The sequence below is a fragment of the Vulpes lagopus genome, chromosome 10, assembly GCF_018345385.1.
Source record: "Vulpes lagopus strain Blue_001 chromosome 10, ASM1834538v1, whole genome shotgun sequence".
NCBI lineage: Eukaryota > Metazoa > Chordata > Mammalia > Carnivora > Canidae > Vulpes > Vulpes lagopus.
The window spans coordinates 106,790,712-106,818,560 of NC_054833.1; the positions used below are offsets into that span (position 1 = coordinate 106,790,712).

The 27,849-nt window shown below is 46.7% G+C and overlaps 2 protein-coding genes across 3 annotated transcripts in view; one reads left to right on the plus strand and one right to left on the minus strand.

Moving 5' to 3' along the window:
- WWP2 (WW domain containing E3 ubiquitin protein ligase 2) overlaps positions 1-8,007 on the minus strand; it is a 143,062-nt gene extending 135,055 nt beyond the window's left edge. Inside the window, exon 1 of one of the 2 annotated variants that reach the window (XM_041770956.1) lies at positions 7,860-8,007. The gene's annotated coding sequence lies outside the window, so the exon portion shown is untranslated. Of the gene's footprint in view, positions 1-7,616; positions 7,637-7,859 lie in introns of those variants that run through there. The other variant, XM_041770958.1, reaches the window with a different exon arrangement.
- A 6,662-nt stretch (positions 8,008-14,669) lies between these two features.
- NOB1 (NIN1 (RPN12) binding protein 1 homolog) lies at positions 14,670-22,631 on the plus strand. Its single transcript, XM_041773142.1, has 9 exons — positions 14,670-14,763; positions 14,885-15,017; positions 16,002-16,132; positions 17,433-17,504; positions 17,698-17,826; positions 17,921-18,124; positions 18,932-19,029; positions 21,187-21,331; positions 22,027-22,631. Exons 1-9 carry the CDS (start codon positions 14,701-14,703, stop codon positions 22,294-22,296), a joined length of 1,245 nt encoding a protein of 414 aa, XP_041629076.1. The 5' UTR covers positions 14,670-14,700; the 3' UTR covers positions 22,297-22,631.
- Positions 22,632-27,849: the final 5,218 nt, after the last annotated feature.

Sequence of the window (27,849 nt, forward strand, 5' to 3'; positions counted from 1 at the left end):
GGCATGGAGCCCACTTTAAAAAAAGGAAGAAAGGGATCCCTGGGTGGCGCAGCGGTTTGGCGCCTGCCTTTGGCCCAGGGCGCGATCCTGGAGACCCGGGATCAAATCCCACATCGGGCTCCTGGTGCATGGAGCCTGCTTCTCCCTCTGCCTATGTCTCTGCCTCTCTCTCTCTCTCTGTGTGTGACTATCATAAATAAACAAATAAATAAAAAATAAAAATAAAAAATAAAAAAAGGAAGAAAAAAAGTAAAAGAAATGCACAAGTCAACACAAGAAGAAAACTAAGAGTTGAAAGTCACTGACTCCACAGAGCAAGCCAATCAAGAACAAAAAGAGGTGAAGCTAGGAACTGCTGTCACATTATAAGTCTTATAACACTATTTGGATGTGTTACTATGTGCATGTATTACTTTGGTCACAAATAAAATTTAGATTCAGAAAAGGAAAAGGCTTCTCTTCAAATCAGGTCACAGGATGCCGTCCTTATTTAATTTTAATAACAATATCTCATCTACATTCAATTAGAGTAGTGAGTTGAACTGTGGACCTGAAAAGATTTTCTCTAAGCACTAACCCCTTGGAACTTGTTAATATGACCTTATTTGGAAACAGGGTCTTTGCAGGGGCAATTAAGTTAAACATCTGAAAATAAGATCACCTTGAAGTTAGAGTGGACGCCGCATCATCATAGGAAACAGAGAGGAGAAGACATAGATATGGAGCAGGAGGCCACTTGGAAGATGAGCCGAGAACGGAGTCCTACAATTCAAGCCAACAGATGCCTCAAGCCACTAAAAGAGGCAAAGAAACAAAGGCTTTAGAGGAGGCAGATTTCAGTGACCATCAGGCTGAAACTTGAAGTCCTCTTCCCACAATACATCTTTGGAGGCCCAAATCCCAGGCCCATGGTAACTTCTGGAAAGATATAAACTCTGCAGTCACAGGGTGTGTGGCCTTGCTCAGACTGTTTCTTCACTGTGATTCCAGATACAAAAGAGAATCCTAGAGGTATCATTATGCTTTATATTTCACTATTTAAAAAAAAAAAGAGTATCTTTCATACTGTATTTCAAAACAAATTTTTGATGCCACTACAGACTGACACAACAACTGATTTGCTTTAGAGAATTTGAGAGTAAGGTAGCTATTTCAATGAAAAGTGAAGGGATGGGGATCCCTGGGTGGTGCAGCGGTTTAGCGCCTGCCTTTGGCCCAGGGCGCCATCCTGGAGACCCGGGATCGAATCCCACCCACGTTGGGCTCCCGGTGCAGGGAGCCTGCTTCTCCCTCTGCCTGTGTCTCTGCCTCTCTCTCTCTCTCTTTCTCTGTGACTATCATAAATAAATAAAAATTAAAAAAAAAAAAAGTGAAGGGATGAAGCAAGGAGGGCTATCTCATATTCTCGGGAGAGCTTCAGGATCTTCCTCCTCCTTCCCACTTCCCTTCCCTTCTCTGTTTCGCTAGGCCTCTCTTCCCCTCCAATTTCTTCCTTTTTCCTCCTGAGACATGGGCAGACCCCAGGCCTGTAGGGCTCACAACCAAAAGGCAGCTGGCCCCCGGCTCGGTTAGACTGTGTACAAAATGAGCTACCAGCTTGCAGGCATTTATCAGCTCCACCCTGAAAATAACTAATAACGCCCTTGTACCTTTTATTTTAAATAAGAAACTTTAAATAAATACATGGATAGATAGGAAGGGGTGCCTGGCTGGCTCCGTCAATGGAGCGTGAGACTCTTGATCTGAGGGTTGGAAGTACAAGCCTCATACTGGGTGTAAAGATTACTTAAAAATAAAATCTTTAAAAAGTAAAGACAGGTAACAAGTAGATAGGTAAATAAAAAGCGAGCTTTTTTTGCCTATAATCCACAGACTGTTAAAGACAAGAAACTGTGAGCTAGGGCAGTAATTCCTGAGTTCTTCTCATTGGCAAAATTAAACAAGTCAAGGGTCGGCCGACTGGTTCGTTTCCAGAGACATCCAGAAAGACAACAAAGATCTATCACAGTCCTTTTTGATTAAAATACTTGAAATAGGGACTGCTGGGTGGCTCAGCAGTTGAGCATCTGCCTTCAACTCAGAGCGTGATCCTGGAGTCTCAGGGTCGAGTCCCACGTCGGGCTCCCTGCATGGAGCCTGCTTCTCCCTCTGCCTATGTCTCTGCCTCTTTCTGTGTGTCTCTCATGAATAAACAAATAAATAAAATCTTTTAAAAATACTTGAAATATCTGAGATCAAAAAAGCAGGGAGAACACTTCGATGTATTCCCCTGGGAACACGAGAGGAAGCTGAATACTGGGTGGTGCCCGGGCACCAGAACACGAAGGATAATGGCTGCTGTCACCTGTACAAAAATCTCGATTTGATCTCCACAGAACACAGAGAATACGTACATTCAAAACAGAACTGGTTGACTCTTTATTTTTATTATTGTTGAAATACAATTCATATACTATAAATTCAGTGAGTTTTAGTATATTCACAGAGTAGCGCAACCACCACCACCTTCTAATTCCATAACATTTTCAAAAAAAAAAAAGATTCAGTTAGTTCAAAAAAAAAAAAGATTCAGTTAGTTCAAAAAAAAAAAAAAGAAAAGAAAAGAAAAAACAGGGTGGGTTGTTTCTACACCACTGCCCAAAACCCTCCAACGACCCCAACTCACTGATTAAAAATCATCATCCTTACAATGGGCTGCGAGGCCCTCCGTGATCTGCCCATTTCTCCCCTTGCCCCCAACACCTCTTTGACCTCATCCTACTACTCTCCCTTGCTCACACCCCTCCAGCCACCCTAGCCTCCTAGCTGGCCCACGAACCTGCCAGGGGTGCTCCTAATCTTAGGGGTAGTGAACCTGTTGTCCCTTCTGTCTTCACCACAACATCTCCACTCACAAGCTTCTTGCCCTCACCTGCTTCAGATCATCACTCACCAGTCACCTTCTCAGGAAGGCTTCTCTCTAAAGACCCTATGCAAGATTGCAAGCCCAGCCAACACTCCACATTCCACTTCCCTCCTTATTATAATTACTGTAGGGATTCAACGAGTTCAATCAAGTAGAGCAGTCAGCACACAATAAGTGCTCTTCAAGTATTAACTACAAGCTAAAATAGTTCTTCTTGACACTAAAAGTCTAGGCTCTGCAATTCCTCAAATTCTTGACGCAGCTTTGAGTCAAGAAACCACTGAACACTGATCTCAAGATGAAAGGACTTGTGTAGCTGATGAGCTGGGGAAGAGCAAAAACTGCTCACCAAGACCAAGATTTTAACTTTAATTAACCAGTTGAAGAGAGCTTCTTATTTATAAGTATAAATCCACTCTAGATTCACATCTTTAAAAATGTGGAAAAGAAGGGCAGCCCACGTGGCTCAGGGGTTTAGCGCCGCCTTCAGTCCAGGGCGTGATCCTGGGGACCCAGAATTGAGTCCCACGTCAGGCTCCCTGCATGGAGCCTGCTTCTCCCTCTGCCTGTGTCTCTGCCTCTGTCTCTCTCTGTGTCTCTCATGAATAAATAAATAAAATCTTTTTTTTTTTTAATGTGGAAAAGAAGAGTCTGTTCAAATATTCCTCCTTTCCTTCATTACTCTCATGCTTTCCCGGTTCTTTCCAACACTCATTCTTCTCTCTTGGCCTCTTTTCTCTAGCCAGCATTGAGTTACCTTCCATTTTCCAAAGGCCCATATTGAAAAACAATCAAACAGAACTCAGTTTTGCCAAATGACATCCATACAAAGGCCAAGCACATAAAAAGAGACGGGGAGGGGCAGGGAGGTCATATCTGTGGAAGCGCAGCGAAGTTGCAGGCTAATAACAAAAGAGAATGGAAAGCAGATCTCACAACAAAACAGGAAGCAGAAGGCACGGGTGACACAGAGGAAGGGGACCTGCCCTAGGTCAGGCCTGCCAAGCCTTAGTATTTGGTATTTTCCTGGAAGTAGTTATTAATACTTGACTTAAATCACTGAGTGTTTGTTCGCAAGCTTGGGAAGAGCAGAGTGGCCTGCAACTTTCTAAAGATTCAGTTAGTTCAAAAAAAAAAAAAAAAAAGATTCAGTTAGTTTGTTTTAAAGGAAACAAGATCTTCCCTTTTGTTCCTTTTCTCTCAGAAATTCCAGAATCTGTAACAGTCCACAGTGACTCGAATCATTCAAAAGCAGCTCGCTGATTTGATTCTGGCAGGAGTTTATGTTCATATATCCACTACCATATATCTTACGGACGCATGAGATCTAAACTCAGAAGACCAAGATTTAAATACCAGCTCTTCTGTGTCATAGCTACATGACCTCATGCACATCATTTCACTTCAGTGAAGTTGTTTGTTTTAAAACTATAAAAGAACAGAATACCTGACAAATGATATGCATTCAGTACACATCCAATAAAACCAAAATTTAAACATGATGAACTCATTACCCATCCTTCCAGGCTGTGTCTTTCCCATCATTCTTAGAGGTCTTTAAACTTGATTCCTTGCTTCTAGCTTTGCACCTCTATACTCTCTGTCCACAGAGCAACCAGAGTGAGCCTGTTAAAAGGTAGGTTGGGAGGTAGGTATGCTTGGGTGGCTCAGTCAGTTAGGCATCTGCCTTCAGCTCAGATCATGATCTCAGGGTCCTGGGATCGAGCCCAGCATCGGGCTCCCTGCTCAATGAGGAGCCTGCTTCTCCTTCTCTCCCTGCCACTGCCCCTGCTTGTGTTCTCTCTCTCAAATAATTTTTTTTTTAGTCTTAAAAAAAAAAAAAAAGAAAAGAAAAGAAAAGAAAAAACAGGGTGGGTTGTTTCTACACCACTGCCCAAAACCCTCCAACGACCCCAACTCACTGATTAAAAATCATCATCCTTACAATGGGCTGCGAGGCCCTCCGTGATCTGCCCATTTCTCCCCTTGCCCCCAACACCTCTTTGACCTCATCCTACTACTCTCCCTTGCTCACACCCCTCCAGCCACCCTAGCCTCCTAGCTGGCCCACGAACCTGCCAGGGGTGCTCCTAATCTTAGGGGTAGTGAACCTGTTGTCCCTTCTGTCTTCACCACAACATCTCCACTCACAAGCTTCTTGCCCTCACCTGCTTCAGATCATCACTCACCAGTCACCTTCTCAGGAAGGCTTCTCTCTAAAGACCCTATGCAAGATTGCAAGCCCAGCCAACACTCCACATTCCACTTCCCTCCTTTATTATAATATGCACTTTACTAGGTTATTTTATTGTTTTTTACCACTAAATTTAAGATCCACAAAGGCAGAGATTTTTGTTTTTCTTGTGTACTATATTCCCAGTGTTTAGAATAGCACTGTCCAGGGGGATTCCTGAGTGGCTCAGCAGTTTAGCACCTGCCGTTGACCCTGGGCATGGCCCCAGGGTCCCAGGATTGAGTCCCCTGCCGGGCTTCCTGAATGGAGCCTGCTGCTCCCTCTCCCTGTGTCTCTGCCTCTCTGTGTGTGTCTCTCATGAATAAATAAGTAAAATCTTAAAAAAAAAAAAAAATTAGCACTGTCCAATATAATCTTTCATTTTCTAGGAAACACATTTTAAAAACCAAAAAGAAACAGGTGAGATTAACTTCAATTATAGTGCATTTAACTCAATAAACTTAAAATGTTATGATATATAGCATACAGTAATATATTAATATTATACTTGTTATAACATTTTTAAAAATCGATGACATAGTTTACTGTTTTTTCAAACTAACTCTTCAAACTCTGGTGTATATTTTGTAGTCGATAGCATATCTCCAGTACTCAACTACAGCGGAGAGTACAACTCTAGAACAGTGCCTGGCTTGGACTAGCACTTACATAGTCATTGAATGAAAGAATGTTCTCCCAGGAAGAGGCATCTACCATATAGTACACAGGTTTTTTACACTTCAATTGCATTCCACATTGACAATTTTTGGTGTCATAGATATACTATTTTTTTCTTTAAAATGTCATACTTTTTATACTTCAAAAAATGCTTTAAAATAAAACTTTTGGGGACACCTGGGTGGCTGAGCGGTTGAGTGTCTGCCTTTGGCCCAGGGCGGGATCCTGGAGACCCGGGATCGAGTCTCATATCAGGCTCCCCAGAGGGACCTGCTTCTCCCTCTGCCTGTGTCTCTGCCTCTCTCTCTCTGTGTCTCTCATGAATAAATAAAATCTTTAGAAAATAAAACTCATTGCATCTATAAATGGGAGAGAACGAGTCTCAGGCTAAAAGGCGTGGGCCTGAATCCCAGCTCAGTCATTCACTAGCTCTGGAATCTAAAGCCTCAGTTTCTTCATCCAGGGAATAGAATCAACCCTGACCTTCCCAGGATCATGGTGACAATTAAATGAGATGTTGGTGAAAGCTCTTTGTAACCGAGAAAGTCCTCATGAAGCAAAAGAGACTAAGAAGCCAACCCAACCCCATCGTTTTCATATGGATCAATAACAAAAAACAGGAAGGTAGGGCCCCCTGGGTGGCTCAGCGGTTTCGCGCCTGCCTTTGGCCCAGGGCACGATCCTGGAGTCCCGGCATCCATCATAAATAAATAAATAAAATAAATCTTAAAAAAAAGAAATCAAGTCGCTCTCTCTTAGGTCTGTTTGTTCACTGTGAAATGGGAATAATACCTTCCCAGCCTAACTCAAAGGGCACAACAGAAATTAATTTCTACACGTTTGTCAAATACGCCAAAAACTTTAACTCTTAATATGTCAAGCAAAGTCATTTTTTTTCCCTACTTGTAATCCCACACGACTCTGGCTCCTGTGAATGTCCCATTCGAACATTTACTCCAGTTAAGACCACACATCCATGAGATTCATTTCACTTCTGCAAATTTTAGTAAACGTGAAGGAAAAGAAAAAAAACAAGAGGGTAAGCATCTTTAACACAGGTATTGAGTATCAAGATCAAGATTCAGGTCGCGAATGTCAAGGAGCACAACAGAGACCTCTCAGTCACCCTACCTAAGCTCCAGTTTGTCATGATAAGCAGTCACATGGTAGAGGAAACTGAATAATTTAAACTAAAAAAAAAAAAAAGAGGAAAAGTCAGAAAGCAGAAAGCAGTCCAGACACTGCCCAAGATTCCTGCAGTCCTGCTGCCGAGGAGATGCTGGCGAGGCCGTGGTCTGCCGCTGGGGCTGAGAGCCCTTTTTCGGCCAGAGCAAGCGCCCACACTCTTTTTTTTCTCAAGTTGCTGCGATCGGGGAAAATCTCAAAGAAAGATGCTGCGAAGGGCCAGGCTCCCGGGAAGCGCAACCCTACCCACCAGAACCCTAGCAAGCCGGGTGGGCGTGACGGAAGCAACCCGGCCGAGACTGTGGTGCTTCCTGAAGTTTAACAACTGAACGGGACCGACGTCGAAGTCCCGGCTAACGGCCCTGTGCAAGGAGGGAGGCGGCGGGGGCTCCGGCGGGGCCCACAGCAGCTCCTTCCAACCTCGCCTCCCCCTCCACGCGCATCCCAGGCCGCCCCCGAGCTCGCCCCCAGTCGCCCCTTCCTCGGGTCGGGGTCGCGGTCCCGGTCGCGGTCCCGGTCCCTCCACGAAGGTCACGCCTCCTCGTCCCCGCCCCGCGGGCGGCCTCCCGCTCCCGGCCCGGCTCCCGCCGCCGCAGCCGCCGGCCCCGCGCCCACCTACGAGCCCCCCCCGCGCGGGCCGCCGCCGCACGCCCACCGCGCTCGGGCGGGAGCGGGACACCCCTCCTCGGAGGCCGGAACCGCCGCGCCAGGCCCCTCCCACAGGAAGCCGCCGCCCCCCGGCGCCCCGGCCGCGCCGCCCCGGCCCGCCGCGCGCCGCCCGCCGCCCCCCGCCCGCCCCGCACCCCCGCCCCGCCAGCCCGCCGCGCCCCCGGCGCCCGTCGCGCCGGCGCTCGCTACCTGCCGCGGCCACAGAAGCGGCGCCCAGCCCCGCTCCCACTTCCGCCTTCCACCGCCCGCACTCGGGCCGGGTCACGTGACCGCGCGCGGTCACCTGACCCGGAAGAGGCTGGCCGGCGCCGCAGGTGTGGGCCACCTAGGCCGGCTTCGGGCGCCCCTGCGGGGAGCCGAGCCTCGTATCCTTTCCGCGTTTGGAAGTGGAAGGGGCTCCCGCCCGCCACGCGGCCCCGGAGCGAGGAAGCAGGCTGAAGGCTCACCGTGTGCCGGGCGCTTCCGTCCCTCCCACCAACCCCGGAGGCGGGTCTATCATTAGCCCCATTTTACAGGTGAGGGGAGGCCAGTCAAGTCCACAGATATCATTGAGCTCCTTGAGGTTACCCAGTAAATAGAGACACGCAGTTAAATTTGAATTTCAAATGATCGACTATGCAATATGTAGATGTGCCCTAACTACTGCGTGGTAGTACTACACATGGGAGAACGTCTCTGTACACGGACTATACATTCGCACTTATGCTTAAAAAAAAGTATTTGGGGGATCCCTGGGTGGCTCAGCGGTTTAGCGCCTGCCTTCGGCCCAGGGCTGATCCTGGAGTCCCGGGATCGAGTCCCACATTGGGCTCCCTGCGTGGAGCCTGCTTCTACCTCTGCCTGTGTCTCTGCCTCTCTGTGTCTCTCATGAATAAATAAAGTCTTTTTAAAAAAGTATTTGGGGGGATCCCTGGGTGGCTCAGCGGTTTAGCGCCTGCCTTCGGCCCAGGGCTGATCCTGGAGCCCCAGGATCGAGTCCCGCGTCGGGCTCCTGGCATGGAGCCTGCTTGTTCCTCTGCCTGTGTCTCTGCCTCTCTATGTCTATCATAAATAAACAAATAAATCTAAAAAAAAAAAAAAAAAAAAAAAAGTATTTGTTGTTAAGCGAAAAACTTGGACATTCTGTGTTTTTACTTGCTGTATCAGGCAGCCCTATGCTTAGGTACCAGGAACCATACTAGGCTCTAGAAACACAAAAGCCTTTATGGAGCAGACGTTTTTGTGACATGAAGCTCAGGTAGGAAAGCTTCAGAACCCCTGGTTGGGTTCATACAATGCCCCACCACACCGAACTAATCCCCGTTCCCTTAATCTACAAAGCAGAAAGTTATTAATTACAAAGTACATTTTAAATTAACATTCTGTACTAATAGTATAGACCTTCAGCTTTGACAAGTTGAATGAAGACTCAATTTATTCGCTCCTCTCCATTAAGTAAAATTAATACTAATGATTTAATTAGCCTTAAGCACTGTGAATTAATTATTCTGTTATTTTTGGTTTTTGAATTTAGAGGGAACCTATCATGCATGCAAATTAAATTGGTTGAGCGCTTGGTCTCTACTTTTCCTATTCCCATTCCAAATCCAGGAGCCAGGAGTTGGCATTTCAAGGAGATGCAGGCCTCTCTTAATACCTTAAACTCTACGTTAATTCCATTTATGAAACTATTAAAATTTCTCTAGTTCCACTGAAGGGAGTTTTACTAATTCTATTCCAGAGGAATTAGGAAAGGATCCCTTGATTTGGTGGCGTTTGAGTAGATTTTCACCAAAAGAAAGGACTAAGCAAACAAGCTCACAGTTGTGCTTTAAAGGATTAAACATTAAGACCTAAGGCATATATAGGGACCTATGAGGACCTCCACGATCCTTTCCCACACCTCATCTCCAGTTACTCTTCCCTCAGTACTCTGCTTTAGCCACTCTGGCCTCAGGGCCTTTGGACTTGATTTTCCTTTTGCCTGGAAAGCTCTTTCTCCAGGTAGTCAGATGGCTGACCCCCTCATCACTCACCAGATGTTTGCCCAATTATCACAGTAAAGCCTTTCTTGATCACCCTATTTTTTCTTAAAGATTTTATTTATTTATTCATGAGAGACAGAGAGAGAGAGGCAGAAACACAAGCAGAGGGAGAAGCAGGCTCCATGCAGGGATCCTGATGCGGGACTCGATCCCAGGACTCCAGGATCATGCCCTGAGCCAATGGCAGGTGCTAAACCGCTGAGCCACCCAGGGATCCCCTGATCACCCTATTTAAACATGCAACAAAAACAACAACAACAACAACAAAAAAAAAAAACAGGACGCCTGGGTGGCTCAGCAGTTTAGCATCTGCCTTTGGCTCAGGGCGTGATCCCGGATTACCGGGATCAAGTCCCACATCTGGCTCCCCAAGAGGAGCCTGCCTCTCTCTCTCTCTCTCTCTCTCTCTCTCTCATGAATAAATAAAATCTTTAAAAATAAATAAATGAACATGCAACCCATCTCTTACTTCTCCTCCTACTAGCCCCCCTTCCTGCTTTATTTTTTCTTCATATTTCCTCATATTTATCACTGAGTTATATATGAATATATGCATGTGTGTATATGTAATCTGTTTCCCACTACAAGAATTAGGAAGACAGGAGTCATATCCCAGCTCCCAAAGCAGTGTCTGGCCCACAGGAGGTATCTTTAAGTAAACTGCTAAATGAATAGATTTCATCAACATTTATTGAGCATTGAACACATTGCTGTAGATCCTACAGCTTGGAAGAATTTTTTTAGACATACAAAAGAATTTGAAGTATATTTTCATAAAAATGTCCCCCAAAAGTTAAAAAGCAGACTGAAATGATCGTTTGAAGAAAAAGACCCCTAAAACAACACTCCCTGATTTCCAAACTACTTAAAGAAGACACACAATTAATTACAATGCAAAGAAGAAATAATAACTGCTCACTGAACAACAAAACTAAAAACGTCTTAAAAGTGATGAGAAAGAAAAGTTTAAATCTGTCCTTGGAGGAAAATGTGATTTGAGTTATCAGAGACTGGTTTACAGAGGATCCACTGATCTTCTTGGAGACTAAGTAGTAATTGGCCAGGACAATTTTCTGGAAGAAGAAAAAACAGGCAAGGACAGAGACAAAAAATATGTGACACTCCCAAGAATATTCAAAGGAATTCTAGGGATACATTGATTTCACATGGTATTTCTTCTTAATCAAGTTTTTCTCTTCCCTAGCCCACTGTTAAGTGAAAAGTTTTGTAGCCTCCACATGTTCCAGGCCTGGAAATGAACTCAAATCTTTACTGGCACACAAGACCCTTCTCTTTCATAAAGGGTTTACATGTAAAAGTTGACGTTATCTCCAAATGAGTTAAATGTTAAATCATTCTACCTGTGTTTCAAAGTGTTGATTTATTCATGTAAACTGTGTAAAGTGACCGTAATTTTTGTAACAGTGTTTTAGATCTCTTTACCTTATGAAAAGCCATAAACTTCAAAAAATTGAACTGTTTCAAGGCTCACTTCGCTCACCTCTGAGAGATCCTGTCTTCAGGTATCCTCAGCTACCACACACACTACACACATACCTTCAATTTCCTGAACACCACTTGGACTTTCATAACTCAGTGCCTTTGCCCTACTTGTCCTTAAAGAACTGGCTCCCATGTCACAAACTCTGAGGGTGCCCTTTCACACTACATTAAATATCATTTTATTACATCACCCAACCCATGGTGATATAAATTAGCTCTCAATACATATTTGTTGAATAAATTAGTTTCCTTCTAAGTCTTCAGGGGACTTGGAGACTCATGTTACAGGAAAACAGAAAAGGGATTAAAATACCATTAAAAATGACAGATACAAGGTGTCAAGATACCTTCTGTATTAATAAATATTCTCAATGTTTACGGGAAAATGAATGGCCTAAAGCCCAATCTTTCTTTTCCTGACTATTCGCCTAAATCTGTGGTTCTCAAGTATGTCCTCAGGTCAGCAGCAGCAGCATCACCAAAAACTTGTTAGAAATACAAATGCTGGGATCCCTGGTTGCCTCAGCGGTTTAGCCCCTGCCTTCGATCCTGGAGTCCTGGGATAGGTCCCACGTGGGGCTCCCTGCATGGAGCCTGCTTCTCCCTCTGCCTGTGTCTCTGCCTCTCTCTCTCTCTCTCTCTCTCTCTTTCATGAATAAATAAAATCTTAAAAAAGAAAAATTCTCAGGCACTGTCCATATCTACAAATCAGAATCTTTTTTTAAAAAAAGATTTATTTATTGGGGCGCCTGGGTAGCTCAGTGGTTGAGCGTCTGCCTTTGGCTCAGGTCACGATCCCAGGGTCCAGGGATTGAGTCCCACATCAGGCTCCTTGCAGGGAGCCTCCCTCTGCCTGTGTCTCTGCCTCTCTCTGTGTGTCTCATGAATAAATAAATAAAATCTTTAAAAAAAAAAAATCCCAGGACTGTGGGATCACGACCCGAGCCAAAGGCACCCAGGTGCCCTTACATATCAGAATCTGAAAATGAAGCCTAGACATCCATTTCTGTGGGGTTTTTTAAAGATTTTATTTCTAAGTAACCTCTACACTCAATGTGGGGCTCAAACTCAGGACCCTAAGATGAAGAGTTGCATGCTCCACAGACCGAGCCAGCCATCCCTATCCATCTGTTTTTACAAGATCTCTGGGTGATTCTGATGCCCGCTCAAGTTTGAGAACCACTGATCTAGATCATTCTTCCTAGGGTTTACAGACCTATTACTATCAACTTTAATAAACCTCTTCTATTCTAGAGTCCAGTTCCCATATCCTCCCTCCCTTTTTAGGCAACAGGAGAAATCAATTAAAGGAGAGACAAGAACACTAGTGTTGAGTGTATTATATTTTTTAGGCATGAGATTAAAACTTATCTAGAGTAAAGGGAATAAATGTAGAGGAGTCACAGACATCCCAAATATTTCAGAAGTGGCATCAAGGGGAGTATGGGTTAAAAAAAGGTGTGGGTGAAGAGGGGAAGCCTGAGTGGCTCAGTCAAGCATTCCAACTCTTGATTTCCACTCAGGTGGTGGGACTGAGTGTCCTGGGATTGAGCCTGGTGTAAGGCTCCACAATCAGTGGAGAGTCTGTTTGGGATTCTCTCTTTCCTTCTTCCTCTGCCCCTCACCCCCCACTCATGCTCTTTTTCTCAAATAAAATCTTTTTTTAAAAAAAGAACGTAGGAATTAAGATGACTCAGAGATTCTTACCTTGAGTGCCTTTGTTGGAAATGCCATTAGTAAAAAAAAATAACTCTAATGACTAAAAAAAGTTAAGAGATAATTACATCAATTTTAATTGACAAGTGAAGATGCCTAAAATTTTTAGATGGATGTTTCCAGAAGGCTAGATTGGGGGAATAAATAGAGATAGGACCTAAAGATTTGGGAGGCATTCCTTTAATGTAATAAATGAAGCTTTGAGGATAGATAATATTGCTAAAGGAGAGCACTTAAAGGACAAAGAAGGCAAGGCAGAGGTGCCCTGTGTGCAAGGCAGAACAGAATCCAGTGAAGGAGCACGAGAAGCCAGCAGAGAAGAAGGGGACCAGATCCTTAAATATTACCAAAGTCAGGGAAGGGGAGACAGCCCAGAAAGTGGAGGTGGTCAGCAATATCAAATTATGCAGAGAAATAGAAAGCTGAAAAAAATTGATATGATGAACTAGCGCATTAGAAAACAGCCTTCCAGGGATCCCTGGGTGGCGCAGCGGTTTGGCGCCTGCCTTTGGCCCAGGGCGCGATCCTGGAGACCCGGGATCGAATCCCACGTCGGGCTCCCGGTGCATGGAGCCTGCTTCTCCCTCTGCCTGTGTCTCTGCCTCCCTCTCTCTCTCTGTGTGACTATCATAAATAAATAAAAATTTTAAAAAACTTAAAAAAAAAATAAAACAGCCTTCCACCGTGCTATTTCAGGCAGGGCAGGTAGGACAGGAGCCACTGGCCCTGGAGATGAAAGAGAAAAAACGTTAATAAAAGTTGAGACAGATGTCTGGGGGGAAGAAGGAACTTGGGCAACTGCGGAAGGGGATGCCTAGGGCACTGAAGGACTTTCGGGGGCAGGATGGATAAATTATAATCGAGGGGTAAGATTGGGGACTTGACACAGAAGACTTGGAATAACTCGGCGTCGCTGAAGATGAATGACAGAAAACCCACAGGCCAGATCTCATAATTATAGAATCTCAGAGTTGAAAAGGAATTGAGAAATCATCATTTGATGATTCTTTCAGGGCAGCCCGGGTGGCTCAGGGGTTTAGCGCGCCTGCCTTGAGCCCAGGGCATGACCCTGGAGACCCGGGATCGAGCCCCACGTCGGGCTCCCTGCGTGGAGCCTGCTTCTCCCTCTGCCTGTGTCTCTGCCCCTCTCTCTGCGTCTCTCACGAATAAATAAATAAAATCTTTAAAAATAAAACGCCCTTTCAGTTCCACCCAGCAAAGAATTGTTTGCTAGCAAATGATGTGCCTTGCTTGGAAAAGTGGGTGAGGATGTCAGAGACCGTCAAAGTGAAGAGGTCAACGGAGCATGGTGGAGGGAACGTGGCTGGGGGCCGCACCCACGATCCGAGGGCTGCAGTCGCCCAGGGCTGCCCTTCAACCAAGTGCCGCGCGTGTCGGAGAACCCAGCTGTCCCGAGGAGCTTCCCGTACCCGGAAAACACGGCCCGTCTCCTAACTTGTGATCCTTAAATGCTCGGCAGTTCCCCTGTATTGCCTGAGCCGCAACAAGACTTCTACAGGTTTTGCATTCGAAGGTAAGGGAGGCGCTAAGGGAGGACGCCGAGGCCCCTCCCCTCAGGGGTCGCCCAGAGTTTGGCCCCGCCCACACCTGGCTGGGCGGCGGGCGACGTGGCGCCGGCGCGCAGGTAGCCTTGAGCCGGGAGATGCCCATCCGGCCGCCAGGAGGCGCCGCTAAGTCACAGCGGAACGTCGCGGCTCCCAGAGGCCCGGATGTGAGGGGCGGGGCCAGCCCGGTGCGCAGGCGCCCTGAGCGCGCGTTCGGCCAAGATGGCGGCGGTGGAGCACGTTGTGGCCGATGCCGGGGCGTTTCTGCGAGATGCGGCTCTGCAGGTACGGAGAGGCACCGCCGAGAGGGGCAGCGTCTGGGCTGGCGGCCCCTGACGTAGGGCGGGAGGTCGGGCGGCGCACTGCGTGGCGTGGACGCGCGTGAGCCGGGCGGGCGTCCCCGCAGGACATCGGGAAGAACATCTACACCGTCCGGGAGGTGGTGAGCGAGATTCGGGACAAGGCCACTCGGCGGCGGCTCGCCGTCCTGCCCTACGAGCTGCGTTTCAAGGAGCCCTGCCCAGAATACGTGCGCCTCGGTGAGTGCCCCTGCCCCGGGGCTGGCGGCGAAGCGGCGCCCCGGGCCACCCCCTCGGGGCGCGTTGCCTCCGGGAGGTCACGGGGCCAGGGACTCCCCGGGTCAGGAACCCGCCGGGCCTGGCCGGTTACTGACCGCAGGCAGGTCACTTCACCCTCCCGCGGAAGAGCTGATGGTGTTTGCTAGGATTTGGTTGGAGGATGAAATGGAAAAGGCTGTTAGTGCCAGAGCTGCTGGTGCACGGTGAGCGCCTATACACTGTAGCCCTGTCTAGAGCTGCTTTTTAGGAAAGGTGAGCGCTACTGTTACAAAGCAGAGTCGTTGCAGAGCCGTCCAGTAATTTTGTTTCATCGTAGAATACAAGTTATTGACTGAATTTTTCATCCTGCTTTGGAATCTGAATACCCTATTAATCCAGATGGTTATTCTAAGAATCAAAGAATTTTAGAGCTGAGAAGAGACCTTCTATTCCGACATAATGAGGAATTCATGAGCTCATCATTTGCAAACATGCTCTCAGTGACTTTTTTTTTAAAGATAAATATAATTTTAAAAAAATTTAATACATTTATTCATGAGACACAGAGAGAGAGGCAGAGACACAGGCAGAGGGAGAAGCAGGCTCCATGCAGGGAGCCCGACGTGGGACTCGATCCGGGGACTCCAGGATCATGTCTAACCAAAGGCAGGCACACAACCACTCAGCCACCCAGGTGTCCCTTTCAGTGACTTTCTAGTAATCTGCGCTAGATAAAGATGTCATAGTCAACCTAACTAGAGTGAATTTTAATGATAGAGAATACAAATGTCTCAACAGTGAGTAGAAAAGCATAAGGAAAAAAAAAAAAAAAGAAAAGCATAAGGACATGGATGAAAGTATTAAGAGGATTTCTGGGATATTGATCCTGAGTTCTTTTCAGACTCTTTGGTTATCTACGGTTATAAGTCTTCTTGTTTCTAATGCGATTTGGGACCCTCTTTACAGTGACTGAGTTTTCAAAGAAAACTGGAGATTATCCCAGCCTTTCTGCCACAGATATCCAAGTGCTGGCACTCACCTATCAGTTAGAAGCAGAGTTTGTTGGGGTGTCACACCTAAAACAAGAACCAGAAAAGGTAAGTCAGGAGGATTATTGGTTTTCTTCCGACTTTATTTCAGAAACTATCAGATACACAGAAGTGGAAGGAATAAATAGTATGATGGACCCCATCCGTGTTCCCATTACTGTGTCTCCACGCTTATGTCATGATCTGTCAGGTTTCATTTCTACTGACCCCAGCCCTGAGTATTTTGAACTCAGACACTGTACTTCTTTCTTTCTTTTTTTTTTTTTTCTTTTAAATATTTATTTATTTATTCATGGGAGACACACAGAGGCAGAGACACAGGCAGAGGGAGAAGCAGGCTTCCCACAGGGAGCCCAAAGCAGGACTCGATCTTGGATCCCGGATCATGCCCTAAGCCCAAGGCAGACACTCAACCACTGAGCCACCCAGGTGTCCCTTTTTTTTTTTTTTTTTTTTTAATTTTTATTTATTTATTTTTTTTAATTTTTATTTATTTATGATAGTCACAGAGAGAGAGAGAGAGAGGCAGAGACACAGGCAGAGGGAGAAGCAGGCTCCATGCACCGGGAGCCCGACGTGGGATTCGATCCCAGGTCTCCAGGATCGCGCCCTGGGCCAAAGGCAGGCGCCAAACCGCTGCGCCACCCAGGGATCCCTTTTTTTTTTTTTTTAAAGTAAGTTCTTCGTGGGGCTTAAACTCACACCCTGAGATAAGAGTCTCATGCTTCACTCACTGAGCCAGCCAGGTGCCCCAGGAGTTAGATATTTTGTATCAGAAGCTTTAAAACATCTATCTTTAAAGAATAATACAGTATCTTTTGACCCAGCAGTTCTACTCTTAGGCATTGATCCTAAGTATATAACTTAGGTGGAAGAAGAACCAGAAGAAGAACCCAATATATGCAAGGATATATGCAAGTTTAGAAATAATGGGGCAGCCTGGATGGCTCAGCGGTTTAGCGCCGCCTTCAGCCCAGGGTGTGATCCTGGAGACCTGGGATCAAGTCCCACGTCGGGCTCCCTGCATGGAGCCTGCTTCTCCCTCTGCCTGTGTCTCTGCCTCTCTCTCTCTCTCTCTCTCTCTCTCTGTCTCTCATGAATAAATAAAGTCTTTAGAAAAATAATAATAATGTGTTCATCACAGTTTTATTTATGAAGACAAAAAAAATGTTTTAAAGTGCTTATTTGGCACTAGTGGGATCACTGAATAATTATTTTTGTTTCCCAATTTTCAGTAACCATTGGGAAAGTGTTTTGTTTTCTGTTTATTTTACTTACTCTTCCATGCTGAATTTTCAAACCGTACTTTTCTGCTTAGGGTTGGCACTTTTTTCTTTTCTTTTTAAAGGTTAAAGTGAGCTCATCAAGTCAGCACCCAGAAACTCCTCTATACATTTCTGGTTTCCATCTGCCTTCAAAGGTAATGCCTTAGACAGGCCATGCTCTCATGCCCTCTTCTGCTACATGTCCCATCTCCACAAATTCTTTACAGTGAGCTATATTTATCCAGGCTAATTTCTAGTTAGTCTAGCCTTGTCTGATCCAACTTATCTATCATTGCATCTATAGTGCTCTCAATCTAAAGAATAAAATTATTATTCTTTTAACCTCAGCCTAAACCCCCACGAGAATCAGTACAATGTGGACATCCAGCTGCTGAGCCTGAGAACCTAGAATTCAGTTCCTTCATGTTCTGGAGAAACCCTTTGCCTAATATTGATCGTGAACTGCAGGAGCTGCTGGTAAGGCCTTGATTTATGATCTCCTGATGACAACACGCCAGTGTCTTCCTGCTGTTCCTGTGGGGCTAGGAATTTGAGAATTCTTTTGTTTCAGCTTGACAAAGGTGATGATGTTCCAAGTGAGGAAGATGAGGAAGGAGAGAATGGATTTGAAGAAAGTAAAGACGAGGATAGTGATGATGACGGGGGTGGATGGATAACACCCAGCAACATCAAGCAGATCCAGCGGGAGTTGGAGCAGTGTGCCGTGCCGAAGGGTGTGCGGGTTGGCTGTGTGACTACAGACTTTGCCATGCAGGTGGGTGGATGGGCATTGGCTGGCCCTAGGCTGTATTTTATAACTTCTCGTGGGCAGGGATCCCTCTGAGGTTTGGGGGTATGTACAGCTCTACCTTGTGATACTACTTTTCCTGGTTCTAGAAACTTTACCTGTGCTCTTTAATTATTTGTAGTTAAGGTTGGAGAGTAGAGAATCAAGGTAGTGACAAAATACCGTGTATTAAGTTTTTAATGTTTACCATTCATGGTCTCTGGATGGTTTTCAATACCTTCCATGCTTAGGAACTTAGAAAAAGTAGAGGTTTCCAGCTCTGAAAAGAGTGTATTTGCCTTTGACAAGATAAATGTCTTTGTTAAGAGAAGGGGCCCTGGGGCAGCCCCGGTGGCCAGCGGTTTGGCGCCACCTTCAGCCTGGGGTGTGATCCTGGAGACCCTGGATCGAGTCCCGTTTCAGGCTTCCTGTATGGCACCTGCTTCTCCCTCTGCCTGTGTCTCTGCCTCTCTCTCTCTCTGTATCTGTTATGAATAAATAAATAAATAATTAAAAAAAAAAATAAAAACGAGAGGGGGCCCTGGCGGAAGACCTGGACCCTTGAAAGACCAGAGAAATCTAGTAGGTCTTCGTCCTTGTTACCTGTCTTGAGAGGCACCCTCAGCTCACTTTCCCTTAGCAGAAGTCCTTTATAAACCAAACCAGCCTTTGTGAAGCCCTTTATTTATTTACTTATTTATTTATTTTGTGAAGCCCTTTAACAGTGACTATACAGATGTCAAAAGAGAATTTGGTCTTGCTGACTTTATTTGTGCTTTAACTTGTTGGTTGCAGAATGTTCTGCTTCAGATGGGGCTGCATGTGCTGGCGGTGAATGGCATGCTGATCCGTGAGGCCCGGAGCTACATCCTGCGCTGCCACGGCTGTTTCAAGTACGTAGCTGATCATCTGGACCCACTGCCTCTCTGTTGAACTCTTGTCTTTCTGTCCCTTCTGTCAATTTTCTGAAGGAGAACCTTGTTTGTGGGTTTTCCTTCGCCTTGTCTTTCAGAGGAAGCTAGGTTCTGTCCCCAACAGAGTGCTAAAGCCTCTGGACAGAGGTCACCTGATCGCCTATCTTATCTTAGTCCTAGGATTAACGGTGTGGGTTGTGAGCAAAGAACCCCCATCATTTAACCTGTGTACTGAAATGTTTATGGATGAGATGATGCCTGGGATTTGCTCTGAGATAATACTCAGGTGGGAAGAGTGGGTTGGGGTAGAGATGGAACAGGGTGGCCATCAACTGATGGTTGTTGAAGCGGAGTGAGGGGCCCATGGGGGTTCATTGTGCTCTTTGGTTTATGTTTAGATTTTTTGTTTTTTTGTTTTAAATGGGATGGATTCAGATCGTACAGGGTCAGATCCAGATTTTGTCTCGCAGTAGCTTTTCAGAAGTTGGTGAACTTCTTAGTGCTTCAGATTTTTCTTGGGTAAATTGAAAAAGCTGATAGTTTATAGGAGTGTGTATCTGGAACATAGGAAGCTGTCCGCTCAGGTGAACTGTTAGTTCACGGATCATGCCCTTCTCTTCCATTTCTCTTCTGGCTCTTGAGTTGGTTCTTGTAGTGGGGGCTGGTGTTCTGCGGGCAGGCCCCAGGGTCCTGGAGACCTACTCGGAGCAGAAGACCCTGTACTGCAGTCTTGCTGGTGGAGCATGGCCCTGTGATCTTAACGCTGTGGTGGCTTACAACCTTTCCATAGCTTAGGTCTAGATTTCGTGGCCATCATGTCAATCATCTTGCGGAACCTTTCAGTGCAGAGGCCCGCATGGAAGTTTCTGAAGCAGCAAGGTGCCTCCTTAGGTCCCTAAGGGCTTTCCCACTGAGGGTAAAGTTGCCTAAACGGACCGTTGCTCCTCTGTCGGTTTCAAAACAACCAGTCACTCATGGCCTGGGGGCCCTGCCCCAGCACCAGCCTCTGTACGCCTGCCCATGATGTAGTTAGTGAGCCAGTCCTCAGAGCTGCCTCTGCCTTCTTGTGACTCTTCAGTGTGTAAATGTACCAGGCATAGGACCGTAAGGTGCCTGGCTTCCGGAAACCCCATTTCCCCCAATGCCCTTTGTTACAAAACGCCAAGTTCCCCCAAATGGACACTCCCTCTTAGCAGCTCTTAGAAATGTTCTCTGTTCTTGTGAGATGAGCCCCAGTGACTGGACGGTTTCGTAAGAAACAGGATAATTAGTTCCTAGTGTCTGTTGAGAGGCGCTTGGTTTACTCTCAGAGACTTGCCAGTAAAGGATTCGGCTCCTCAGGAGATTCACAGCTCATCTCCTGACCACCGGGACTTGAGGGAGAATTCCTCAAGGACAGGTATCAACCCTGCCACTTAGTCCTTGGCAGTGGCAGATTTTCCTGTCCAAGATCCCCTGTTGGAGCTCGAGTGGGTAGGAGAGAGGGGAGGCCTCAGGGCCAGCCCTCCACACCCACACCCACCCAACGAGCCGCTGGTCAGTGTTTCCTGTGTGACTCATTAGGACATCCTGGGCACTTCTGGAGCCACCTCCTGGCTCTATACCCTGGCTGACATTGCAGCGCACGATGTGGGAACTGAGTAATAATGCCCCTTGGCTAGGTATGGTGATGTTAAGAGCATTGGTTGTGAACCCAGGTTCCGTGGGCTTGTATTTACCAATTACTGGCTCTGTGACCTTGAGCAAGCTACCTTACCTGCCTCAGTTTCCCCATCTATAGAATGGACATAATGGCAGCTCCATAGGATTGCTTTGATGTCAAACTTGTGGAATAACGCCTAACAGTTCAGTAATTCTTCGTTACCAGTGTAACGACATTCTGCTCAGTTTCCACGTGCGCTGCCTTGCTGCCTGCGTCATTTCATGTACCGTTTCCCATGAAGCATGTGGCGGCAGCTTGCTTGCAGCAGCAGCGTGAGGCCAAGCAGCCATGGTCTCTGGCGTGTTAGGGGGCTCCTGGGCCTTCTCCATTCTCTTGTTGTCCTCCTCCTCTGACACCCTGACTCACCTTGTGCCCTGGGGACGGGGCTTGCCGCCTGTGGCCTCAGTGCAGAGCTTTGCCTTTTGTGTCTCCAGGACAACCTCTGACATGAGCCGGGTGTTCTGTTCCCATTGTGGAAACAAGACCCTGAAGAAGGTGTCTGTGACGGTCAGCGATGATGGAAGCCTCCACATGCACTTCTCCCGCAACCCGAAGGTGCTCAACCCTCGGGGCCTCCGGGTGAGTCGCAGATCTGCCCGTCCTCTGGCAGCCGTGGGGGAGCAAGACCTGTTAGCACCAGGATCAAGATGAACAGAGAGGGCCAAGAAAAGCTTGGCATTTAAACATCCCGGTTGTTCCTTGAACACAGTCTTACTTTCTGGCTCTCTGCTCTTCTAATGCTGTCCCTGCCCTGGCATCAGCCACTTCTCTCTGGAGCTCTCATTCCATAGGGAAAATGGTTTTTTGAAGCAAAGAGCTGAGCACAGGGTGCGCGGGTGGGCTCATTGCCCTAGGGAGTCAGAGATTTCTCAGCCCACAGCGGACAGAGTTTGTAAGTGTAAGCAAACATACATAAATATGCACGGGAGTATCTTCTGTTACGTGTCTGTGTCTTAAAATGAGTTAAGTTCCATCTCAACCGAGCAAAGTTCATCCTACCCCTCCCTTTTATCTTTACACCACTTTCCATGATTACTTACTTGCTCAGTCCTACAGTACCTGTTTCAGAATAACTAACCCCCACCACTGAAAATGGCACCTGCTTGCCAGAGTTCTGCGTCTGGAGGTAACTCCGTTGTCGGCCGAGGGTGTGTAGTGACTCCGTGATGTTCTCTGCCTGCATCCAGAACCATCAGGATGCTTGACGTTAGCAGGATTGGGCGTGTTTGGATAGGGTGCCCCATCCTCATGGTCTTTCCTCATCTCGTTTGCAGTATTCCCTTCCCACTCCCAAAGGGGGCAAATATGCCATCAACCCCCATCTGACCGAGGACCAGCGCTTCCCTCAGCTGAGACTCTCCCGAAAGGCCAGACAGAAAACAGACGTGTTTGCCCCTGACTACATCGCGGGGCTGTCTCCCTTTGCCGAGAATGACATCTCCAGCCGGTCAGCCACCCTGCAGATCCGAGACAACGCCTTGGGAGCGGGCAGGAGGCGGTTAAATCCCAATGCTTCCAGAAAGAAGTTTGTAAAGAAAAGGTGAATTGCAAGCTCCACGGGCAGACAGGATTGCCGTTGCAGCTGCTGGTGCCTCAGGTGCCTCATTTCTCCAGCTGTTGGACTCCAGGGCCGTCTGGTGGAAACAGTAGGCCTGGCTTATGCAGTGCTGCTTCCTGACACCTGGGGTGGGCCGGGCGGGGTCCCGGGTGGAACGGGGCCATCCCTTGGCCTCTGAGCATCCAGAGACTGGGATTCCTGCCGTATTGAGGGGAGCTTTATGAAAGCAGACAGAAAGGTGCCATAGAGCATATCTTCAGCATTCAAAGAAAGGAACTTCCAGCTGGTGATATTTTTCTAATAAATGTGGTTATAAGCTTCTGTGCCTTTGTATCAAGTTGCCAAACGTCTGCTTCGTAATTTGAAGGCTAACACGTAAGCTCTATACTCAAGTATCAAGCATTTAGATTTTTTTTTTTACAGGAAGATACACTAAATTTGTTATAATAAAACTAAGAAGTGCTATTTTTTCTTTTTTTTTAAAACCAATTAAGGGGTGCCTGGGTGGCTCAGTTGGTTACATGTCTGTCTTTGGCTCAGGTCATAATCCCAGGGTCCTGGGATTGAGCCCCACCCACATCAGGCTCCCTGCTCAGCAGGGAGTCTGCTTCTCCCTCTGCCCACTGTTCCCCTGCTTATGTATTCATGCACACATGCTTTCTCTCTCTGTTAAGTAAATAAAAATTTTTTTAAAATCTTTTTTTTTAATATTTTTTTCTTTATTTATTTATGATAGTCACAGAGAGAGAGAAAGAGAAGCAGAGACACAGCCAGAGGGAGAAGCAGGCTCCATGCACCGGGAGCCCGACGTGGGATTCGATCCCGGGTCTCCAGGATCGCGCCCTGGGCCAAAGGCAGGCGCCAAACTGCTGCGCCACCCAGGGATCCCGTAAATAAAATCTTTTTTAAAAAACATTTTGGCAGCCCTGGTGGCTCAGCGGTTTAGCGCTGCCTTCAGCCCGGGGTCTGATCCTGGAGACGTGGGATTGAGTCCTGCGTCGGGTTCCCTACATGGAGCCCGCTTCTCCCTCTGCCTGTGTCTCTGCCTCTCTCTCTCTCTCTCTCTCTCTCTCTCTCTTCTCTCCTCTCTCTCTCTCTCTCATGAATAAATAAAATAAGTAAATAACAAACTTGGGCAGCCCGGGTAGCTCAGCAGTTTAGTGCCACCTTCAGCCCAGGGTGTGATCCTGAAGACCCGGGATCAAGTCTCAGGTCAGGTTCCTTGCATGGGGCCTGCTTCTCCTGCCTGTGTCTCTGCCTCTCTCTCTCTTTCTGTCTCTCTCATAAATAATCTTTAAAAGAAAAAAACTTAAGCATTTCAGTCATTCAAGAAAGTTCAGTACAGTAAACTACAGACTTTGACCTAGATTCACTCTTATTTTGCCTTGTTTTCTTTTTCTCTTCCTACACAAGTACGGTAAGAATCTAGGGAAAGGATATTTTTTTTGCATAAATTCAAGAAACTTAACATAGATAACATTACTATTACTGATATAAAGCAGAACTTAATTTTTTCTAGATTGTTCCACTGTCTTATTCCCCCCTGCCCCCAGTTCTTTTTTTTTTTTTAAGGAAATTTTTTTTTAAGATTTTATTTATTTATTAATGAGAGACACAGAGAGAGGGGCACAGACACAGGCAGAGGGAGAAACAGGCTCCATGCAGGGAGCCAGACATGGGACTCGATCCCTGGTCTCTAGGATCACACCCTGGGCCACAGGCAGCACTAAACCACTGCGCCACTAGGGCTGCCCTCCCTCCCAGTTCTGAACACCATTTTTTAAAGATGTGAGCCACCTGAGTGGTTCGGTCATTTTAAACATCTACCTTTGGCTCAGGTCATGATCCCAGGGTCTTGGGATCAAGGCCCATGTCAGCAGGGAGTCTCCTTTCTCCCTCTACCCCTGCACCCCACTTATGCTCTCTCTCTCTCTCTCACTGTTTCTCAAATAAATAAAAACCTTTATAAATAAATGTCCCTCCGTTTGGGTTTGACAGATTGCATAACCCCAAGAAATTTCACAGGAAACGCTTTGGGCAGGAATGTTCCATGAGTAATAGGTTGACCCGGTGTCCTGCTAAGTGTTAACTTTGATTACTTGGGATATGAACCTGAGCACAAGATTTTTTCCAAGTTCTTCATATTGACAATATAAACACAAAGTACAAAGAGTTTGTGTGTGTGTGTGTGTGTGTGTGTGTGTGTGTGTGTATGTATGTGTGTATATATAGTAATCTTCAAAAGCTCCTTAATTAGGTTTTTTTCTTACATGATTAATCCATTTCTCATATAGTTAAATTGAATTTAAAACAAAAACATTGGAACCCCTGGGTGGCTCAGCGGTTGAGCACCTGCCTTCAGCTCAGGGTGATCCCGGGGTCCTGGGATTGAGTCTCACATCAGGCTCCCTGCATGGAGCCTGTGTCTCTCTGCCTGCGTCTCTGCCTCTCTCTCTGTGTCTCTCATAAATAAATAAAATCTTAAAATAAATAAATAAAAAGATTCTGTTTTTAAGTAATCTCTATGCTCAGTGTGGGACTTGAATTCACAACCCTGAAATCAAGAGTTTCATGTCCCACTGACCAAGCAGCCAGGTGCCCAAACTTTTCTGACACTGTAAGTAGTAGGGTGTTTAGCTGGCTCAGTAGAGCATGTGACTTGATCTTGGGGTTGTTGGTTTGAGCCCCACTGGAAATCACTCCCTATCCATTCATAGAGATCTTCCTTATTCTTTATCACTCCATGGTGGAAGCTACCCATTCGCACTTCATCATGTTAGAGGCTCTGGGTTGAGTATGTAATCTGTGTTCATCTATTTACTGGGTAGGACATTGCTACGAGGTGTGGGTGCTGTGAACCCCAGCACTCATCCTCTACATGAGATTAAATGCCTTCAAGTCACATACCTTGTGAGTGTCTAGGCCAAGGTTTCAGCTTAGTCCATCTTTTATGCAACAAATGGACCAGTGGAGACCACAGGAAACAGGGTGAACGCTGGCTCCCCTGCCCTCCACCTCTGTGAGACTCACTGGGGTTGCCAGCTGATTGGCTGCGGACACAGCTCCAGTCCAGGGTGCTGGGGGAGGGGGGGTCAGGGCGAGAGCCTGTGAGAATCCCTTTCTCTTTCTCCTCATACTATCAGACTTACAGAAAAGTAGGGGATACTGTCACACCCTGTGTCCAATGCAAAGGCCGATTTTAGGCAACCAACTTGGACAATGGAAGCCTGAGTCAGGTAGAAGGACCCATAGGGACCCTTCGACACCCCCACTGCTACGTAGAAGCAGGCCCATCAGACAACCCACCTCAAAATATCCCTAAGTCCTAGCTGACCAAGGAGTTACACCTGGACACAGGTACCAAACAAAGGAAGTTCTTTACGTTCCCATACCTCCTCACCTCCCTCCAACCACAGCCCCCACCAACGCCTCTTGGCAGACAGTCCCTTGGCTTGCTCTTCCGCCTGCCGCTCCCTGTGGTAGATTACGTGAACTATCTCCTTTGTTCTGCCTTGGGTGGATTCCTTCTCCGCCCCTGCTGCGGGCCTCCACCCATCTGGTCACCCCACGTTTGGTGGCTTCCCATCCAATTGGGAGACCCCCACACCTAATACCTAGGCTTGTCAACTTTTCGCTTTTCACCACATTTACTTCAAATCAAGAAAAAACATTCCAGAGAACAAAAACTTCCGATTTGTAAAGAAGAAAAAGCTCACCTTTGTTGCAACTCTAGGGCAGCATGGAGTATTAAGGTGAGGCGCTCTGGAGATGGCAGTGGGCCCTGCTGAGTCAGCGAAGCATTGGTCCACACATCCTGTGAACAGCTTCCTGAGGCAAGGAAGAAAATTTCCAGAAAAAATTTCACCAGCCAGAACTAGTCCTATGGCCTCACCCAACCAAACAGGACCAAGAAACGCAATCCCGATCAATGGCCGGAAGGTAGGATGTTCAAAATACTTGGTGAACAGCATTAGTGACAACCACATATTGTAGAGATGCATACAAGTGGCTTCGAAATAAACTCGTGAGCAAGAACAATATGAGAGATTGTAAGTACGTGCATAGCAAGTTAATCCCAGCATTTAGGTCCTGAGGACTTGAAGTTTAATTTTTTTTTAAAGATTTTATTTATTTATTCATGAAAGACACACACAGAGAGAGAGAGAGAGAGGCAGAGACAAAGGCAGAAGCAGGCTCCATGCAGGGAGCCCGATATGGGACTCGATCCCAGGACCTCGGGATCACACACTGAGCCAAAGGCAGACGCTCAATTGCTGAGCCACCCAGGCGTCCCAGACTTGAGGTTTTAAAAGCTTAAGAACTCTTTTGTTATCCTTGAGAAAGTTTTGATTGCTAGTTCATGACTCTTGAAATTCATATTTAATCCAAATCCTACTGGCAATCTTGAGTAACATTTCAATAAGGTGATAATTCTGAGACAGGGAAACTGAAGGACTTCATAAAAATCTGCTTTTTGGGATCCCTGGGTGGCGCAGCAGTTTAGCGCCAGCCTTTGGCCCAGGGCGTGATCCTGGAGACCCGGGATCGAATCCCACGTCGGGCTCCCGGTGCATGGAGCCTGCTTCTCCCTCTGCCTGTGTCTCTGCCTCTCTCTCTCTCTCTCTCTCTCTCTCTCTGTGACTATCATAAATAAATAAAAATTTTTTAAAAATCTGCTTTTTGCTCCTTTTCCTGCTTCCGTTCTCACCAGGACCTGCACCTCCAACCCGCTTTACACATGCCTCAGGATGTCCTCCTTCTGAGGCACGAGGGGTTCATGATTTCTTTGGAATAGATAACACGTAAGGAAGGGCCGGAGGACTGGACAACACCGTCATACGTGTATTCCAGACCACTGGAGCTACACATCTCGATGTCAAGACCCCGTGGCTCCAACTGAGCCCTCATCTTTGTGCAAACAGGTTCCTGGATGCCTGAGGGGACTTGTATACCAGACCACACTCCTCCATAAAAACCTCCAGACCCCAAAGATGAGACTTGTTCTCCTTTCCTTTCTGAGTCTCCTACACACTCGGTCTGTATCTGTTCTTCCTAGGTCTTCAATAAGCTCTGCTGCCTCACATTTGATTTCTATCCTGCATGAAGCCAAGGGCCCTCTTGGCTAGTTCTGCAGGACCCGCTAGGGGCCCCCAGATCAAGTGTGCCGGCATCAGTTCTCTACTGCTCTCTTCCTTAATACAAGATACAGTCAACAGCAGTGTTTGTGACATTTCCAAAACATCCCCCAGGGAAAAGTATCACCCCCCAGGGAAGAGTACCACTGTCCCAGGGTAGAGTACCACCCCCAGGGTAGAGTACCACTGTAATCCACCATCAAGCTTCAGATGGAAAACTGGGACACTTGGAAGAATAGCTCCCCAAATTTACTATTTTCACCCCGACACGTGTGAACAGGGAGATAGCTAGGGTGGAAATAATTTCCCTGTCGGGATCCCTGTATGTTCAGATGTTTGAAGGTCAATGCTCATTAATGCAACCTTTCTGCATTATTAACACCACAACGAGGCTGTAATTCTGT

Excerpts from the sequence above, each read along its gene's own strand:
- NOB1 (XM_041773142.1), top strand. The coding sequence starts at position 14,701 with ATGGCGGCGGTGGAGCACGTTGTGGCCGATGCCGGGGCGTTTCTGCGA. Across the intron at positions 15,018-16,001 it reads CCCAGAATACGTGCGCCTCG|TGACTGAGTTTTCAAAGAAA; the intron begins GTGAGTGCCCCT and ends CCCTCTTTACAG. Across the intron at positions 19,030-21,186 it reads CGCTGCCACGGCTGTTTCAA|GACAACCTCTGACATGAGCC; the intron begins GTACGTAGCTGA and ends TTGTGTCTCCAG.